This window comes from Diadema antillarum, unplaced genomic scaffold (genome assembly GCF_040938485.1).
Source record: "Diadema antillarum isolate AM-2024a unplaced genomic scaffold, OU_Dant_1.0 seq00000170_RagTag, whole genome shotgun sequence".
NCBI classification, from domain to species: Eukaryota; Metazoa; Echinodermata; class Echinoidea; order Diadematoida; family Diadematidae; genus Diadema; species Diadema antillarum.
In genome coordinates, this window is record NW_027271239.1 from 1,860,592 (window position 1) to 1,880,371 (window position 19,780).

The 19,780-nt window shown below is 38.6% G+C and overlaps 1 protein-coding gene across 1 annotated transcript; it reads left to right on the top strand.

Annotated features, from left to right (window-relative positions):
- The first annotated feature begins 472 nt into the window (after positions 1 to 472).
- Positions 473 to 18,645, top strand: LOC139728270 (uncharacterized). Its single transcript, XM_071639229.1, has 6 exons — positions 473 to 521; positions 3,753 to 3,902; positions 10,648 to 10,809; positions 11,516 to 11,708; positions 12,978 to 13,080; positions 18,451 to 18,645. Exons 1-6 carry the CDS (start codon positions 473 to 475, stop codon positions 18,643 to 18,645), a joined length of 852 nt encoding a protein of 283 aa, XP_071495330.1.
- Positions 18,646 to 19,780: the final 1,135 nt, after the last annotated feature.

The following is a 19,780-nucleotide window of genomic DNA, read 5'->3' on the forward strand; positions in this document are numbered from 1 at the left end:
GTGTTTGTATACTTATGTGTACTATTTGGTGTGTAAGTGATTGGGAAAACAGAAAAAAAACACATGAGTGTGTGTGTGTCGGAAAGGAAAGAGGCCATGACTACAAGTTATCTTCATTTTAACTGTTTGTTCAAGGTCATATTGCACAGTATGAAGAGGATGGGAGGGTCGGATTGCTAACTAACTCAGTCAGCCACGTCGTTACAGATATGTCTTTCTCATTTCCGTTTGTGTTTTTCGCGTTTTTTGTTTTTGTTTTTGCTCGACGATATCAGGAACGAACACTCGTGACGCGCTCCACTTGAGATGCAAATTCAACCGCCAAGTGCTGGTTTTCCCATCATGTTGCCGCTCTGACTGAGTTGAGAGAATAAAAGTCACTTCCATTGCTCCAAAATTCTTAATTGCAAGCATATATCACTAGGCTCACTGTGTATTATCGTTCTTCCGCCTGCAAGAAAACAGCTTCATCATGAAGGTCGTCCTTTCGATCGTACTTTTCGTTGCCGTTGGCTTGGCTCGTAAGTTTTGGTTTGCTGGTTTGTCTGTCTGTCTGTTTGTTTGTTTGTTTGTTTGTTTGTTTGTTTCAATCGGTAATCACGCATCGTTTCCTATAATGCATTTCAAAGTCAATTGATGTAAGTTCTGATTCTTTCAGGTAACTTTGATTAAAGCTGCAAAATTAAATCAATGAATTCATCTGGTCTTACTGTTTTAATTCCGAGAACGTCTTGACGTCCGGATCCTGGATGCTTAATCAGCTTGTCGTATTACATGTATTACAGTCTACACGTTTTTATAGAACAGGTGATGGAGAAAATATGTGCCATATTTGCTTCTCGTTTTAATAAAAAAAAAAAAATGATTCAGTGTTTTACACCCCCCCCAAGCTTATTGTTTTCCTAATGTCAATACTTTGTTTCATATGTTTTTCCAAATATTGTTTATCTTTGCCTTGCTTTTGAGCAAACCTCTTTTTCATGTTGACATTGCATGTATCTTTCTTTCCATTTCATCTGATTTTTTTCTTTCTCTCCACTTTTCAGGCACTTTCCAGATTTCTCAATTTCTAATTCATTCTTCATTTCTCTCCCAGGTTTATTTAAATGCAACTGTCGTAAAATGAAATATTTATGTTAGTTTGAATACAAGTGTATATGCGAACTGTTACATCTAACGACCCCCTCCCCCGAATTTGACATCTTTTATTCGAATGGTAGGCTATTCTCTATGTTTTCGTAATTACACAAACTGCTGACTTATATATCATTACGTGAAACATGAATTTCATAATATATACATTAGTGTAACATATACTTAATGAATTACTTAATGAATTACTTTCTGAAAGACAAATAGGAGTCACGTGATTGAATCTGATGGCATATTTTCTTTTTCACTCCCTTACTTCTTCTATTAGGCCCTATCTTCTTTTCCTTTGACATGGATCTATAACATTTCCTTTTTTTTCTTGTCTGTGAAATCACTGTTATTTATAGAAATGAGACCTATCACGATCTCAGCGGTAATGGTTATAAATAATTTCAGCTGTGTTAGTTAACACATCGATCTTTGCTTTTGCTTTTGATACCAAATAATGATATTACTAAAGATCTCTGCTTCTGCCAAGTCGAAGAGAAAGCACGTGACCGAATGTGTGAAATACTAGACTGACATTTTAAGTAACGAATATCCTATTAGAACCTTGTGTGATCCCTCTGTCACTATGTCCGTTGTGACGTTTTCGTAGAGCTCGAAAGCAGATCTCTCTTTTTATTCTTTTTTTTAAAGACGTTTGGATGTATATTAAGTGCTTTATAATTATAGGTTTTCCCGCCCAATTTCATCAGATTTGCATTCGAATTAATGAAAAGGCGTTCAAATTAAAGCGATTTTGGTCACTGCTCTCCTCTCACCGTTCATTTTAATTCTTTTGAGCATTCAATTTCATTTCATGTCATTCCTTTTAGATTTTATTTCATTCAATTTAGAGAGAAATTCATTCCATTTAAGGACTCAAAGTTGGCATTCAATTTCGCGCCAGCTGGATAGACGTTCAAATTCGTGCCAAATACCAGTTTCAATTTCATTTATAGGAACACAACTTCGCACTTTGAACGTTCGAATTCAATCAACATAAACTACTTCTAAGGGTCTTTTTTCACCGTCATACGATTGGATAATACAATACCATTTACATTTCAAAGTTTTATTTAATTATCTTAATTGTATTGGTATTTCTTTCCTGTCGACCTTTCTGTCACTTTCAATTCATTCCTAACAGTATGGATGCAATATTTGAAATAGCCATATCCCAGAATATCTTAGGGGCCCTATACGTCCAAATCCATATTGATCCATTTTGATTCTATTCCTTAGTTCCTCGTGTCGATATCATAAGTTATCATAAGATGCCGTAATCGGATCAGCTGACATGTAGATAAACCTATTTCACCAAAGGGTTATATCGCTAGTTTTGCTGGTTGTCAAGGTCATGCTTCATCCGCTAATTCTGTCCATATTCGAAATGTTCACGCATACTCTGTAATGTAGAAGCGGCTAAAATCGTGTATGAATTAAATGTGTTTGAAAGTAGGGTTATACGAGTTATTAGCTAGTATGAGTAAAAAAAAAATCACATTGTATATTAAGTTTGCATATTCAAACAGCTGAGTAACTACAAAGAATAAACGCAACAACGAAAAAGACTGCCCACACTTTGTAATTGTTTGCCTTATGGTGAATTTGAATTACTTAACGCTCTCCACGGCGGTGCTGATGCGAATTTGAATGCGTTGAACTTGCATTTTTTATTTTAATGCCCTTTGTACACCCTTGTGTGAGAAACTCATGAAATCGTATGCTGATGAAATTAAATTGAATGAAGTAGTTACCTTTTTGAATGTCGATCTCGGCGATCATTCAAATTCTCTCAAACTTGAATGGTCGCATCGTTAAATCGAATGCAAATCTGATGAAATTGGGCGGGAAAACCTATATTATCATAATGTGGGCAAAATTCAACTGTCCTTCAATCCTGCTGAATAAATTGTTCTATAAAAACTAGAATTTGATTATAAGGGAACATGTCACTCTGCATGGGCTATGGACATTTCCATTTGAGGATGCATGTACATTGTATAATAATGTAGTTGCCGTTAGTCACGATCTGATCAAAAATTACCTGAAACATGGTGATTATGCTAACAAACATCCTCGACATTTTGTGTTTTCGTCCGTTTCGTCATTTTCTTCATGAATACCTTGTGCTGAAATTAAATCATTACAAACAGCCTATACATTCTTCAAGTTTCTGCTTGTTAGGTTCATTTTATTGCACGTTATCAATATTTGCTTATATCTGTTTTTCCCATCTTAACATGAGTACTTTGCGTTGTACTTCTCTTTTGAAATCAAATGGAATGTAAAATTGCATGAAATGTTTAATAAGGAACAATAAATAAAAAGGAAATTACATCGTATCTAATTGTGTCCTTGTAGGTGGCAAGTTTTCACATTCAATGCTATACAGCCACAGTGCTTCGCAAATCCTGCTTTCCATGGGGAACATTTTCCTAGGTCTTAATCAGGGGAAAACCAGATAAAGTGTGATGCAATAATTTGAGATTATGTCATGAGATACAATCTTAATTCACTGAAACTTCCGACTCAGTCATGCAGCAGTTTGTAATTACCAACTAAATTATTCAACAATGAAGTGTTGCTCTTCTTGCTGTGTCTGTGATATTAAGGTGCCGCGACCGATCCCGAATGCTCGTCGTATGACCACGCCAATTACGGGTGTGTGGGAGAGTGCGTGGCGACCTCCGCCTGTCCCGGCGGCAAATACATCAGCAACCTTTGCCCGAGCCAGGCCAGTAACGTCAAGTGCTGTTTCACAGGTTCGTCTTACTCATTGGTTTTTAATGACTTTACTATTCACCTTTGGCAGAAGAGTGCCGCTAAGTCAGCTTTGGCAACATCACAACAACTATTATACTCATGTTGGTATTTTCCTGCGACTGATTTTTAAAAAAAAACTATTACACTACTTCTTCTACTTCTAGTACTATAACTACTACTGCTACTGCTACTCCTACTACTTCTACTTCTACTACTACTACTACTATAACTTCTGATACTACGACTGCTGTCGGACCACTATACTACTACTTCTACTATCTACTACTACTACTACTACTACTACCACCACCACCACTACTACTACTACTACTACTACTACTACAACAACTACTACTACTACTACAGATATACTACATCACATGTATATTGCACTTATCATTTTTGTTACAAAAATTGTGAATATATGTATTTGAAGACGTTTTAGGGCACTTACCCCCCGAGGATAATTACCCCTGGCTAGTTACTGGTTAGTGATAAGGTCAGAGTAAAGATTAGGGAAGGGTTACATTTAGGGTTAGAGTTTGGGTTAGGGTTAGGATTAGGGTTAGGGGAAGGGGAAGGGTCCGGGATTCCAGGGAGTTATTGCCCTATACATTTTGAAAATATTCAATTCAATTCAATTCAATTTATCTTCATATTTCTCAATGAAGGAATGTACATCAAATATAATAAAATAAAGTGAATCACAATATCCGGCTAAGATGCTTAGTAAATTATTGTAAACATATAAAACATGGCGGTCAATATTCGTAAGTTTGGCTCTATAATGCTCAAGAACTGTGACGGAATTTACTTAAAAGCAAGCTTGTTAAGCGTAGGTCCCAAATTCTGAACAGAATGTAAAAAAAAAAAAAAAACAGATGAGGAGCACGGGTGCAACATAGAACCAAAATACAGAAAATAAAATGAAAGGCTATAGGATACGCGGGGAAATAACAGATTCTTCTCAAATACAGATAATGAAAACAAACAAACAGCCACATTCTGCAGACGTATGAACAGTAACGTATAGCGATGTTATGGTGTAATGATACGATTTGAACAATACTGGAAAGAACTCGACATGTGGGTCCTCAGAAGAGACAATTTGAAAATATTGTGGTTAGGTTCTCATTGTATGCCGCTGTAATGTCTATAAATCTAAATGAGAGAGTGATTTTCAGGTTTTGTTCCCTGCAAATCTAACTTTCGATGGAAGGTGCACAATATCGGGAGTGGGTGAAAATAGTATAAAATTGTTATATGTACATGTATTATATGTATATATAATTATATATTCATATATATATATATATATATATATGTATATGTATATATATATATATATATATATATATAACGCGGGAATATATATATATATATATATACAACGCGGGAAGCATCTACCATCTACCTTCGAATCCCGATGAAAACCCATTTTCTTTGCTCAAAGTTTTCGCTATTTATTATTACAATTGTTTCTGGTCAGTTTTTCCTTCCTTGTTTCAAAATATATATGTATATATATATATTGTAACGAAATTCGATTTAACCGTTCGATTATAATTTGTCATAATCGATTGTGCCGGCAGCGTAGAAAAGGGGCACTATCGGAACGTTTGGCAAATGCTGTAATGTGGTAGTGCATTATTATGAGTTTTAACACTTATTATTAAATATGTGGTTACTTGTTTGTCATGGGCAAGTTTGGGTTATTTAATACCAACTCCGGTTTAGACCGATGATATATGCCGAATTATACAGTAACCACGTACAAGAGATACTGCTAAAATGTATAATCGTTGTATGAATTTAATAACCACGCCAACATTATAAATAATTTGAACGACTACTGCGAGTATTTTCCGCGCTGCTTACGGCCGTGCGAGATTGCCTCCTTACTCCGCGATAGGAGGAGAGGCATATAAAGTGGCCGTTGTGTGACATAGTCCGCAACAAGTAGCCCGTACATGATAAACTCAAATGTGTTGTTCATGTTCACTTCTATGTGTATTAAACTGTAAATATGTTCCTGAACTGATGACTCCACTGTGTCTTCTTGAGAGTTCTATCACCAAGCAGCGGTGTGCAGAGTGGTGGTACATGTTCCTGAGTTGGAGCACCGTTCCTGAGAAGACCAACTAGCAAGCCGTTGGATTTCGGGCATATTGGTAATGTGACTTGTCGCATAGTCCGTGCCCAATCCAAGTTCCAGTCGTCGTCATTGGATTTCGGGTATAATGGTAATGTGACTTGTCGCATAGTCCGTGCCCAATCCAAGTTCCAGTCGTCGCCTGAGGAAGTTGGTAACGGTGCGATGTAGCACTTTACCCCGTGCCATCAACGATACCTGTGCCACCATATGGTTGTGAAAGGTGTTCCACGTTAGCGTGACTGAGTTGGTAACAAAACTTGGTAGCAGAACTTGGTAGCAAGAGTTGGTAGTAAAAGTTGGTAACAAAATAAGTGTACCAATTAACATCCTCTACAAGTGACGCTTGGAAGTGACATATTTTAAGTGATGCTGAACTTGGTATGTGTGCCGCTTGTGTTGTAGAGCTGCTTCTGACACAACATAATACATGGTAGCATACAGACTAGTAGTTTTAATAATCTAAAGGGATCGTTGTAAACTGCAACAAAACGAACCCCGCCTACTCGGCCATCCTGACACGGCTCGCGGAGACATTTGTACAGACAGTCAAATACACTCTCTTAATTCACGACGAGAAGGCGAGTTCGTCACACATGGTGTCAGGAGTGGGATCCCTATTTGTAACTTTTGTATGAATAAATGTAGTTAACTGTGTTTTCACGATGGCACACGAGATACCATTGTTGGAGTTGTCACTTTTGCTGGAGAGCAAGATTAGCGAAATCGACGACTTGATTGCTCAGGTGTCAGAGTCGGTGAGCAAACAAACTGGAGTAGCACCAACTTCGGTTTCTAACTTACGCTGCTCACCGATGACACTTGGAGGGCGCCCTAACCAGTCGTCACTGCCACCCTCACCAGTGGTGTCACCTCAGCTGTTTGGAGATGCGAATGGAGAGGTGGAGTTGTCAGCTCCGCCATCGGCAAAGCTACTACCTCAGCAGCATCAAACTCCAATGCAGCAGTCGCATTCATCTCGTACAAGTGACCAGCCTGTTACATTTGGAGAACAACCAGATGTAATGCCACACCAGTTTGGCCCGAACCAGCGACGTCGAACAGAGCTCTGGGACCAGAGACGTCATTATGATGTTCAGGGCAACGGAATCAGCAACCAGCCGGCTGTCATACCAGATAGATATGATGGCAAAGGACCTGTGCTGGACTATCTTTGCCATTTCGAAGCTTGCGCTGGAGTTAACCGCTGGACGGGAGTGGAAGCTCTTCAATATTTGGCTGCCAGCTTGAAAGGAGCTGCTGTCAAAGTACTAGCACAGCAGACGGGACGTCAGTTGACGTACCAAGAACTCGTGAACCGCCTGAAGCACCGCTTTGGACCTGTTTCGCATTCAGAAGTATTCCTGGCAGAACTGCGCACCAGACGACGCAGACCGAAGGAAAGTTTGCAGGAGCTAGGACAGAGCATTCGCGAGCTTACATCCATGGCATATCCTGAATTCGAGGAAGCGGGCCAAGATAAATTGGCTCGAGGTCACTTTCTCGATGCAATAGTTGACCGGGATATCAGAATCGGCCTCTTCCGGGCTCAGCCTCGTACGCTCGACGAGGCAATCCAAGCTGCTCTCAACACAGAAGCCTTCCTGCGGATGGAGAGCGACCGTCGGCAGTATAACCGTGTCTTGCTGTCACAGAAGGAAGATAACGTAGTGGCTGTGAAGGATGAAGACACTGCTGACAAATTCATGGGGGTGTCTGAAAATAACACCACTCTCATGATTGAAGCAGTCAGCGATCTCATCATGAAGAGGGAGAAGGAGCAACCAGCGCCAATGCCGAGAAACGACTTGGCATCAAAGACTGAGACACTCCCTAAAAGCGAACAGAAGGAGGACAGTCAGCCTTCTAACAAGGAGGACACAGCCAAGGAGGGTACGAATCCTCCAGACGACGGGTGCACACCAGCCAGAGAGGCATCCGAACCAGAGACATCTCAACCGCCACTACCTAGTTCCGGAACTCCACTTCTGTCATCCACGTTCCAGAAAGGACTGTACGTGAATTTGAACGTGAATGGGCAGGAGGTGATGTTTCTGGTAGACAGTGGTGCATCGCAGTCATATGTCTCAGAAGAAATGTACCTGCGAATGAGACCTGAGCGAAAGCCACCACTTGAACCAGTGACAAGCATCGTTCGTCAAGCAGATGGATCTCGGTTGAAAACAAAGGGACATGCAACCATGGAACTTCAGCTTGGCTCCTGCTTGTGCCATGTTGACTTGGTAGTAGCTGACATAAGAGCTGAGGGCATCCTCGGTCTGGATCTCTTGATTGGTCTGGAAGCCACGCTAGATTTCGAGAACATGCAGCTGCATACTCCATGGGTATCTCTCCCATGTATAAACAATGAGAGACATAAATGTGCAGCAACGACAGCACCAACATTGGTAAATGGAACAGAGGTAGCCAACCTTGCCAGCCTTGCTGAGGACGACACGGAGACAACGCCTCTCAACGGAGGCATACCCCAGAATCGTGTGCCGCCACATCTGGTGGACTTCTGGCAATGCAGTTTGACAGAAACTCCCCCAGAAAGCAATTCATCGGCATACCAGCTTCTGAGAGACGACTCAGAGGTGTTCTGTACAGGCCGAGCAGGGACACGTGTCAGCGTCAGCGCGACAGCACCAGTGGTTGTGGGAAAGCTACCTAGTGGACATCGCCGGTGTGACGACTCTTCCTCACCTGCACGCTATTCTCGGTCACCGGGAAGACCACCTGATTATCTACCCCGATCGAGGAGCCGCTCTCCGTTGGGGCACGCCCGTTCCTCTCGTCATACATCGGATTCATTCTGGCACACCATGCCAGGGTGAAATGTGACATTCCTCGTGTCGACCTGTCTGCTGCAAGGGAGCAGCCCGGTCAGGAAATCAAATGAAGAGACTGTTGAACTCTTAAAAGATGAGTTTCTGACGAACAATTAGTCTATATTATGACAGTTTTGGACAGCTTTGAACTAAAGACTGTAGCTGTCTCATTACGTTATTATGGACTGTACGTAGAGTTTTGCAAAGGAGCAAAACGTTCAATAATGTTTGTAGTAGTATATTTTGTTGTCATTTTTTGCTCTCTATGTGTTCGGCTCCAGGGACGAAGCCTGCATGGGGAGGGAAGCCATGTAACGAAATTCGATTTAACCGTTCGATTATAATTTGTCATAATCGATTGTGCCGGCAGCGTAGAAAAGGGGCACTATCGGAACGTTTGGCAAATGCTGTAATGTGGTAGTGCATTATTATGAGTTTTAACACTTATTATTAAATATGTGGTTACTTGTTTGTCATGGGCAAGTTTGGGTTATTTAATACCAACTCCGGTTTAGACCGATGATATATGCCGAATTATACAGTAACCACGTACAAGAGATACTGCTAAAATGTATAATCGTTGTATGAATTTAATAACCACGCCAACATTATAAATAATTTGAACGACTACTGCGAGTATTTTCCGCGCTGCTTACGGCCGTGCGAGATTGCCTCCTTACTCCGCGATAGGAGGAGAGGCATATAAAGTGGCCGTTGTGTGACATAGTCCGCAACAAGTAGCCCGTACATGATAAACTCAAATGTGTTGTTCATGTTCACTTCTATGTGTATTAAACTGTAAATATGTTCCTGAACTGATGACTCCACTGTGTCTTCTTGAGAGTTCTATCACCAAGCAGCGGTGTGCAGAGTGGTGGTACATGTTCCTGAGTTGGAGCACCGTTCCTGAGAAGACCAACTAGCAAGCCGTTGGATTTCGGGCATATTGGTAATGTGACTTGTCGCATAGTCCGTGCCCAATCCAAGTTCCAGTCGTCGTCATTGGATTTCGGGTATAATGGTAATGTGACTTGTCGCATAGTCCGTGCCCAATCCAAGTTCCAGTCGTCGCCTGAGGAAGTTGGTAACGGTGCGATGTAGCACTTTACCCCGTGCCATCAACGATACCTGTGCCACCATATGGTTGTGAAAGGTGTTCCACGTTAGCGTGACTGAGTTGGTAACAAAACTTGGTAGCAGAACTTGGTAGCAAGAGTTGGTAGTAAAAGTTGGTAACAAAATAAGTGTACCAATTTAACATCCTCTACAAGTGACGCTTGGAAGTGACATATTTTAAGTGATGCTGAACTTGGTATGTGTGCCGCTTGTGTTGTAGAGCTGCTTCTGACACAACATAATACATGGTAGCATACAGACTAGTAGTTTTAATAATCTAAAGGGATCGTTGTAAACTGCAACAAAACGAACCCCGCCTACTCGGCCATCCTGACACGGCTCGCGGAGACATTTGTACAGACAGTCAAATACACTCTCTTAATTCACGACGAGAAGGCGAGTTCGTCACAATATATATACATATATATATATATATACATATACATATATATATATATATATATATATATGTATATATATCCTTTGAAAATAGATTTTTAGGCGTTGGGGACAGTCGTTTCCCTGAGTGGTTGACTCAATAACGCCTGAGAATGTAGGCCTATATCACATCCCAGTTAATGGTGTAGTATACAGCATCAAATGATATATAACATTTTCCGAATTTCTCCCATTCGTGCATGACAGTTGACAGCGACGATGAATGCGCCGAGTACGACCACAGCACCTACGGTCAAGTGGGTCACTGCATCGATTCGTCTCAGTGTCCGTACAGCAACTACATCTCCAACCTTTGTCCCACCAAGGCGAGCAGCGTTAAGTGTTGCTTCAGCAAACCATCGGGCACATGTAATGCAGTATTATAAGCCTGTAATGATAATATTGAAGAAAATAATCATTGATAATTAAAACAATGATATGATATGATTAATCGTACGATAAGATGAATTATAACATCATTATCATTATCTCCATCAACATGATTATTGTCAGTGTTATCATTATGATGAACACCTGATTATACATACATACATGATAATATGTGTATACATATCTTATTTTTGCTAAGTGAGAGCAGTTATATCAGATCAATCTGCCCCCCTTTTTTTAAATTAATTTTTGGATTATCTATAATAGCATGTAAATGACGATATGTGTATATATCAATTCATTTACTTATTCATAAACATGTTTGCACATAACTTATTCGCAACAGTGTCACACATAACTGTTGTGATGTAGACTGAAATGTAGGTCCTATACTGAATTTGAAAACACACTCAAACACCCACAAATCACATCGACAGTCTCAGTTCAATTTCAATTTATATTCATATTTTCACATAAGATACATAAAACAATATAAATTATACAATACAATAACAGTGGACGGCACTTAACATTTTCAACTACTCAATAAATCAGCCAATGATTGATGCAAGCCTAGAATAGGCATAATATCTAATATCTAATTTGGAATAACGTGATAAGCAACTTTGTATAATAGTTGACAGAACATCGATTTGAATCATTTGACATCAATTTTTAATCGAAGGTGGAGGAGGAGGCGGATCCTGTGGTTCCACGGTGCAGTCGCTTGCCTGCGAAGTACTCGCTCTCCACAACGCGGGAAGCATCTACCTTCTGACAGACAACGGGGTGCTCAATCCATCCGGCTCCGGAGACGGCGCGGACTCGTACTCCAACATCGTCGACACGTGCAACGGCTACACGGCTCTACGATCTTCGTATGTTCACACGGATGTATATTCATCATAACATTCGCAAGGGGTCTGCGTCTCTGTCTGTCTTTTGTTTGTCTATGAATTAAGGATTCGAGTGTATGAAAATTCCAAAACAGATCAGGTTGAATGGCCTGAATGAAATACTTTTACTTCGTTTACGATGTTTTTTTTTCTTTGATAAGTTTACAGTGTGTTGCTCTTGATCACAACTATTCATCTCGTAGAAAATTGTTCAAAGTTCAACTTCAAAATAAATATTGTTTTCAGCTAAAAACAAAAAAGAAACAGCAAGGTAATTATTGAAATTGGACATGCATTTGAAGAATCCACAGGAAGTAAAAATAACAGCATTTTCATGTCCATGATCAATCCAAGAAGAGACGTACACAGACACACTTATTAATTCGGCGGGGAAAAAATGAAGGTACTCACCCAAAAGACTATGCTTGTACAATGTGGGTTACCACGCAAGGAAGGGGAAAAGTAGGTGAAGAGCTGCAACCAGAAAGAGTGCAGAAAAAAAATGTAAAGAGGAAACAGAAATAGAAAGAAAGAGAAAATGCAAAAAAAACCTCAGAAAATAGAGGAAAGGAAATAAATGAAACTGTGAGCGAATTGGGACGAGTAAAATACATATAATAGAACTCCGTTTATTAGAGTATTGTTCGTTCATGTCGTCTAACCATAGCAATTTCAAATAACCCGGGCTAACAAAATCTTAAGAATACGAAGTTCCTTGCATATGGATAACTCTTCAATCTTAATCCTTCATCTTAGTTACACTTGTACCATCCTGTCCGTTCTCATATTACTCCTTTATTTTCATTTCAATTCTCCGTGTATTTATACCTCACCTTAATATGTCTCCTGGGCCCTGTTTTGTGAAGAGTTAAAATTGATTATATACTATAGTTGATTTCAACTGTAAGTCTATGGCAGCCTGTGTAGTAAGGACATTTAAAATCTATTTTATCTTTTGATAAAACGGGGTCCTGTTCTCGTGATCACATCTCCTCTCAGCTCGATCTCCTCTTTTTCCTCCCTGTTTCTCTGCCTTTCTTTCTCCCTCCCCTGTCCACATCTCAGCCCCTCACATCTCACACTTCTCTCCTCTTCCCCTCTCCCTCCAAGTTCTAATTTCTCCTCTCTTCATTTCTATTCCCATCTATATATATATTTGTCGTCTCCCTCTGTTTACCCATATTCTTCATGCTTATCTTCGTAAACATTTTTTTTGGGGGGTCTTCCATCTCTTTAAAATCCTCCCCAAAGGTACTGCTGCTCTTCTGGATGTACTCCCGGTGGTTCAACTTGTCTGAGCCAGACTCTTCTGGAATACATCATCGACCTTGCTGACGATGGCCACTACCTTCAGGTACTTTGCAGTGCATCAAACAAAGAAGAAAGCTAGAAACTAAATGATTTAGCATGCACCGGCATTAAATGTTAAATGAGACATATCTTAAGTAAAATAAAACCTCTGAGAAAAATCAAATTTCCATCTAAAGCTGATAGCTAGATGAGGATGCGTATAAATGAAATGCAGAGTTGCCACGTTTCCAATCAAGAAAGTAAAGCTTTCTCATTTTTTTTTAAAAAAAGCATTACATCTTTACTTTATAACTTCACACTATGTCTTTACGACTTTGTCTTGTATTGTCTTTCACTTTCTACGACTTCTATGCAGCCAAATTGTATAGGCATCCTCTTTCATTCCTCTCTTCATTGCCATAATAATTCGACAAGTATAACCGGGGGGCCAAAAGCTAAAAACAGAGGTCGAGTTGCACTCTCTCTACAAACTAAGTAGACCATGCTTATTTTCAAGTTTTTATTGTAACAAACAACATTCCACTGGTCTACCTCAAAAAATTTGTTGCGAAAGCCTCCAAATCCAAGATGGCGTCCAAGATGGCCGCCATATTTACTGAATTTGTTATTTAAATGATAGAATTCGATAGAAACATCAGATTTCAACAAATGTGATGTCATATGAAAGAGAATAAAATTTTCTACAAGTTGATACCATTTTTGTGGGTTATTGTGATAACTGGATTGAGATTTTAAGGAAAAAACACTCATTTTTTGATATTTTTCTGAAAAAAGGAAAATCATGAAAATGCTTGATTCAGCATAAATCAGAGAAAGACTGAAGAATTATCTTGAAACGTTTCAAGAATTTTGTTTGACATATAATTAATATTTGGAGAAAATTAAGGGTCAGTACCATTTTCGGTTAAGGAGTTATAATGTCCCAAACTTGAAAACTCACTACGTAAAAATGGCCACTTTAGTTGTGACCAAGACCTTGCTGGTCATAAAAAAGTCTGCGCGCGCCAAGACTACTACACGCACCACTGGCACTAGCGCTTGTAGCAGTGCCAGTGGTGCGTGTAGTAGTCTTGGCAAACGCAGACTTTTTCTTTGACAAACAAGTGTTTGTACCTGCAAACTAACTTTTCATACCAAGTGGTAGCTCAGGTGATACTGATCGCTATTTTTTCAAAGTAGATTGTTCTGAAGCAGATGAGATGAAGCCAAAAAAAAAAAAAGAAATTCAAATAGAGGTTATAGCTTGAAACTTGGCACCAATCTTGTTATAGATAGTTTAAGACAGAATTTAGATCAACCGCTCAAAAAAAAAAACACAACAAATCAAGATGACAGCCATCAAAGTTGACATAGTGCATTGCGCCAAATTAAATGTATCATTTCGATTTTGATACAATTTTGTCTGTTGCGCTATCTTAAACTGTCTTAGGTTTTTATGGACACATTTTTAAAACCAGTGATATTCTACTCTCCGAAAAAAAACAACAAATCGAGTGGAAGTTTTTACTTTTGATGTGAGGAGTGAATAACAGAAAACGGTGAATTTAGAGTGAAATTGGAGTGACTTTTGAGTGAAAATGTTCATTTTCACTCATTTTAGAGTGACCTTAGGCAGGGCCCCACACTAACTTTTATTTTTGGTGGCCCAAAGGCAAATATCCGACCTTTTTTGGTTGCCCGATCAGGCCACCAAATTCTTCATTTCTGACATTTTGGTGGCCCGACGTGCGTTTTTGGTGGCCCTGGGCCACCAGACCACCGTTAGTGTCGAGCCCTGCCTTAGGGATCACTCGTCACTCTTCGAGTGATCCCCAAGATCACTCTAAAATGAATGAAAATGAACATTTTCACTCTCGAGTGATCCTGATATCTATATTATGGGAAAGCATCTACCAATGGCATAAGTTCAGATCAATTGTGACACTATAACCCACATGAAATCAGCCTAAAAACAATGTAAGAAAAATCTGATAACAGTAAGTACAGTTTCAGCATGCTTATTTGTAAATGTGAATATACAGCACGAATAATCAATTTGGACAATTTTATTCGAACAATATACTAAAAAAGTAATTTCGCACAACACATTCAAGAGCAAAGTTGAGAAATTGCCGCCATGTCGTCTTTTGCTTTTGTTTTTGTTTTTGTTTTTGTTTTTGTTTTTTTTTTTGGGGGGGGGGTTCGGATCAGAAGGGCTTTCAAGGACATCTGCGGATCAGACATTATTACACATAATTATACCATCATCATTCACGTTTCTACAACAGCAGAGTCGTAAAAAAAGCATATCTTTGATACAGAAGCATTTCTTTTTTTTATCAAAGATTGGGCCTTACCCAAACACTGGAATGAGCTCCACCACCCCCCCCCCCCAAAAAAAAAAGCCCCTCACTATGGTTTACACTAGTACAATATCGTTCGGATGTATAGAAACATGTAATAGACAGCAATATAAGAATACTGAACAAAATATATCAAATTACAAGTTATAAGTTGAGATTTAACTTTCACGCAACACACTAAAGGTATTGTTTACCATTGGGAGAGAGATCACATTCGATTTATATGTGCAGGTTAGTTGTATCACAAAACATTCTACCATGTAAAAAAATTATAATAAAGCCTAAAACATACGGAGATAACACCATTTCTTTTCAAGAAACCATAACCGTGATAACTGTTAACAATTTAGTATATAAAAAGACATTCTTATCAGATCTATTTAGTATATCTAACAATATTTAGCATTAATTATACTGATTTAAGTTTGTACATTAGTTGTTCTATCCCTAACTCACAGTTTAGAACTAGTTTGAGGAATTAAGTAAAGCTGGGTTTTTGTTTTACGTGCACTAATGGTAAATAATGCCTTGAACGACAACCTCGATTAATTACCGCCATCTTGAATTTTGTGTGGATACTATTCTTATCGCTAAATATTACACATTGGCAAAATTTGTGCCAAATTCCAAGCTCCTATCTCTTTTTGGAAAATACTTTCTGTTCAATCTTATCTGCCTCAGAACAATCTACTATGATGAAATGCTACAGTAATAGCGACCAGCGTCACCTACCACTTGGCATGAAAAGTTAGTTTGCAGGTACTTGCAAGTCACTAGACCATAACAATATTACATGTGACCATATAAACACATTGTATGCAAAATTTATAATGCATATATATATTTTTTTTCAAGTTTTAGATGTTAACTTGTCAACAGTGTATGATTATTGCCAATAATTCCAGAAATATGAATGTCTCAATCTCAGTAAATCTCAATCTCAATCACAGGTTTCAAAACAATTCTTCAGTTCTTCTTTGATAAATATTAAATCATGCATTTTTACATTTCTTCCTTTTTTCAAAACAGTATAAAAATATGTATCCCCCCAAAAAAGAGAAGCAAACAACACCCCCCCCCCCCCCAGTTTATCACAATACACAGCTAAAGTGGTATCAACTTTTAGGAAGTTTTGCTCTCCTTCATACGACATCAAATTTGTTGCAATCTAATGTCTCTATCAAATTTTATGTTTGAAATGTTAAATTCAATAAAAATGGCGGCCCTATTGGACCGCATCTGTACTTTGGAGGTTTTTGCAACAAATCTACGGAGGTGTACTTACGGAACATTGCTTAGTATACTTAATATTATGTGTGGTCTTGTTTATAGAGAGAGTGGAACTCGAAAAGTAAGCACGATCTTGGATTTGACCCTCTGTGACGTCTTTGGGAACAGATGCGTGCAAATATATAATATGTAAAATTGGATTTCAAGTTTTAGACATTATAACTCCTGAACCAAATACAATACTGACCCCTAATTTTCTCCAAATATTGATTATATTATGGGAAAGATTTTAATTTCTGCATGGTTTTCATAAACATTTTCAATTTTATTTTATTTTTACTTTTTAGAGAAATATTCATGGTGCATTCTGAAAAATGTCTCCATTAAAAACCTAAGATGGTTTGAAATACCATTAAAATGTTCAAAATATATAAAAACCATATAAATAGACAGCAAAACAGACAAAATTGTATCAAAATCGAAATGATACATTTACTTTGGGGCAATACACTATGTCAGCTTTGAATTTTTTGAGTAATTGATCCAAACTTTGTTTTAAACTTTCTATAGCAAGGTTAGTGTTTCAAGCTTCTACCTCTATTTGAAAGATATTTTTTGCTTCATCTCATCTGCTTCAGAACAATCTACTTTGAAATAATAGCAATCAGCGTCACCTGAGCTACCACTTGGTATGAAAAGTTAGTTTGCAGGCACAAACCCTTGTTTGTCAAAGAAAAAGTCTGCGTTTGCCAAGACTACTACACGCACCACTGGCACTGCTACAAGCGTCAGTGCCAGTGGTGCGTGTAGTAGTCTTGGCGCGCGCAGGCTTTTTTTACAACCAACAAGGTCTTGTCACAACTAAAGTGGCCATTTTTACATAGTGAGTTTTCAAGTTTGAGACATTATAACTCCTGAACCGAAATTGGTACTGACCCCAAATTTTCTCCAAATATTAATTATATGTCAAATAAAATTCTTGAAACGTTTCAAGATAATCCTTCAGTTTTTCTGTGATTTATGCTGAATCAAGCATTTTCATGATTTTCCTTTTTTCAGAAAAATATCAAAAAATGAGTGTTTTTTCCTTAAAATCTCAATTCAGTTATCACAATAACCCACAAAAATGGTATCAACTTGTAGAAAATTTTATTCTCTTTCATATGACATCAAATTTGTTGAAGTCTGATGTTTCAATCAAATTCTATCTTTCAAATAGCAAATTCAGTAAATATGGCGGCCATCTTGGACGCCATCTTGGATTTGGAGGCTTTCGCAACAAATTTTTTGAGGTAGACCAGTGGAATGTTGTTTGTTACAATAAAAACTTGAAAATAAGCATGGTCTACTTAGTTTGTAGAGAGAGTGCAACTCACTCGTTAAGTAAGCGACTTTTTGAGGTTTGGCCCTCCGGTTAGTACGCGAAAACATGTATAAGGGAGAAAAAATTTCGGATCTTTGCACTCTTGTCTTCACATTGTCTCCAAAAACAGCGTGTAACTATTTGTATGTTATGCAGTATCCATTGTGATTATGTCAGACACATTCTATTATGCAGCAAAAACTGCTTATTTCATTTTTCGTGTCATATTTTGTAATTTTAATTCTGTGAAAGTTGTGCTCTCACTGGAATAACAGTATATATGGAGTGTCATATTACTGACATTGAAGAAAGCCGATACGAACTCTTTGGTCTAATGTTATTATTTTAGGATTAACACCCCCCCCCCCAAAAAAAAAAGCAACGCAAAGAGAAAGAAAACATCTCATAACAACAATGATGTGGCCAAAGATTGATGGTAATCGACGCCGTTTTCTTCCCTCCTTTCTTTGCACCGCAGATAAACGCCATAGCCGGTGCCTGTCATTCTACTAACTCATACCACTACAGGGGTACAGCCGTTGACTTTCAGATATTCAGCTCCAGCTCCTACAGCCAGTGGATGTCGAAATGTTCCGCCTACGGAGCTGTTGAAAACCTCGGCCCGGGCTACCCCGGCCATTCCACGCACACCCATTGTGCCTTCTACTCCTAAAGATCGCGAGGTAGACCGCGCATCTAACGTATATAGATATAGATTCACTAAAGATAAGCTGGTGATTTATTTCGATTATTTGGGCTCATTGAATAAACCAAAAGCTGTTAGTATAACCTGAAATACATGATTATATAGTAGAACCCGAGCTGTGAACAAGATAGCATTTCGGAATCTTACATGTAATTGCATAGTGTAATGGTGATACATCATTGTTTCTATACACCGCGCCAAACACTTTGTAAGACATCGTGTGACATTTGGTATGATGTCAACAGCCAGACTCTCATAAGATGACTACATAATATTATTGACTACTCATTTATATTGCGTATCTCGAGAAGTAACGCTCATCCCTTGTAACCGGGGGTTACCAAAGGCAAGTATAAGCAAACACGAATAATTATAAACGCAGGAAACTAAAAAAAATCAACCATCAACAACCAAAGCAATAAGTGTTTAAGCAAGTGGTTGATGGGGAAAGACTTTAAATGATGATGGTAAATAGCAATATGCAATCTTTGTTTGGGAGGAAATAAAAAATTCACTTTACTCTCAAATTTTGTGTGTATACACTGAGTGGTCAATGTTGTATCAGACGAGACGCGTGCAAGTCTGTAGCTGATGAACTAATAGAAAATATACTTATATACATGATATGCATGCAAACTAGATTAGGCCTATATGCAGAATGCATAGAAAGTGAGTGTATGTGTGTATGTGTGTGTGGAATGGTCTCGGTGATGCATACAGAGCACGGTTTCAGTTCGTCAATCCGAAAATGAAATACTAGGTCCGACAATGAAATAACGTTCGCTAGTTGGAAGGTTCGCTTAATCCAAAAATCAAATAAGGTTTGCAATTCTGAAGGATCATTAGTGTGCGACTTTTTTCTCGTATTCGGATTAATGAACCTTATTTCATTCCAAGATAAACAAACTTTCGTAATAGAGGATGAAACATAGCGACATCCACTGCATCATTCCTATAGCGACATCCACTGCATCATTCCTATAGCTCTATTTACATTAATGTACAAATACACACACAGTACACGCACACGCACGCACGTACACACACTTTATATATGAAAACAAAGAAAGAGATAACTGACCAGAAACGAATGATAAAAAGT

Bases quoted from the DNA above. Each gene is read 5' to 3' on its own strand.
- LOC139728270 (XM_071639229.1), top strand. From the start codon at position 473: ATGAAGGTCGTCCTTTCGATCGTACTTTTCGTTGCCGTTGGCTTGGCT. The intron at 3,903-10,647 runs GTTCGTCTTACT...CGTGCATGACAG, and splicing joins CGTCAAGTGCTGTTTCACAG to TTGACAGCGACGATGAATGC. The intron at 10,810-11,515 runs GTAATGCAGTAT...TTTTAATCGAAG, and splicing joins CAGCAAACCATCGGGCACAT to GTGGAGGAGGAGGCGGATCC.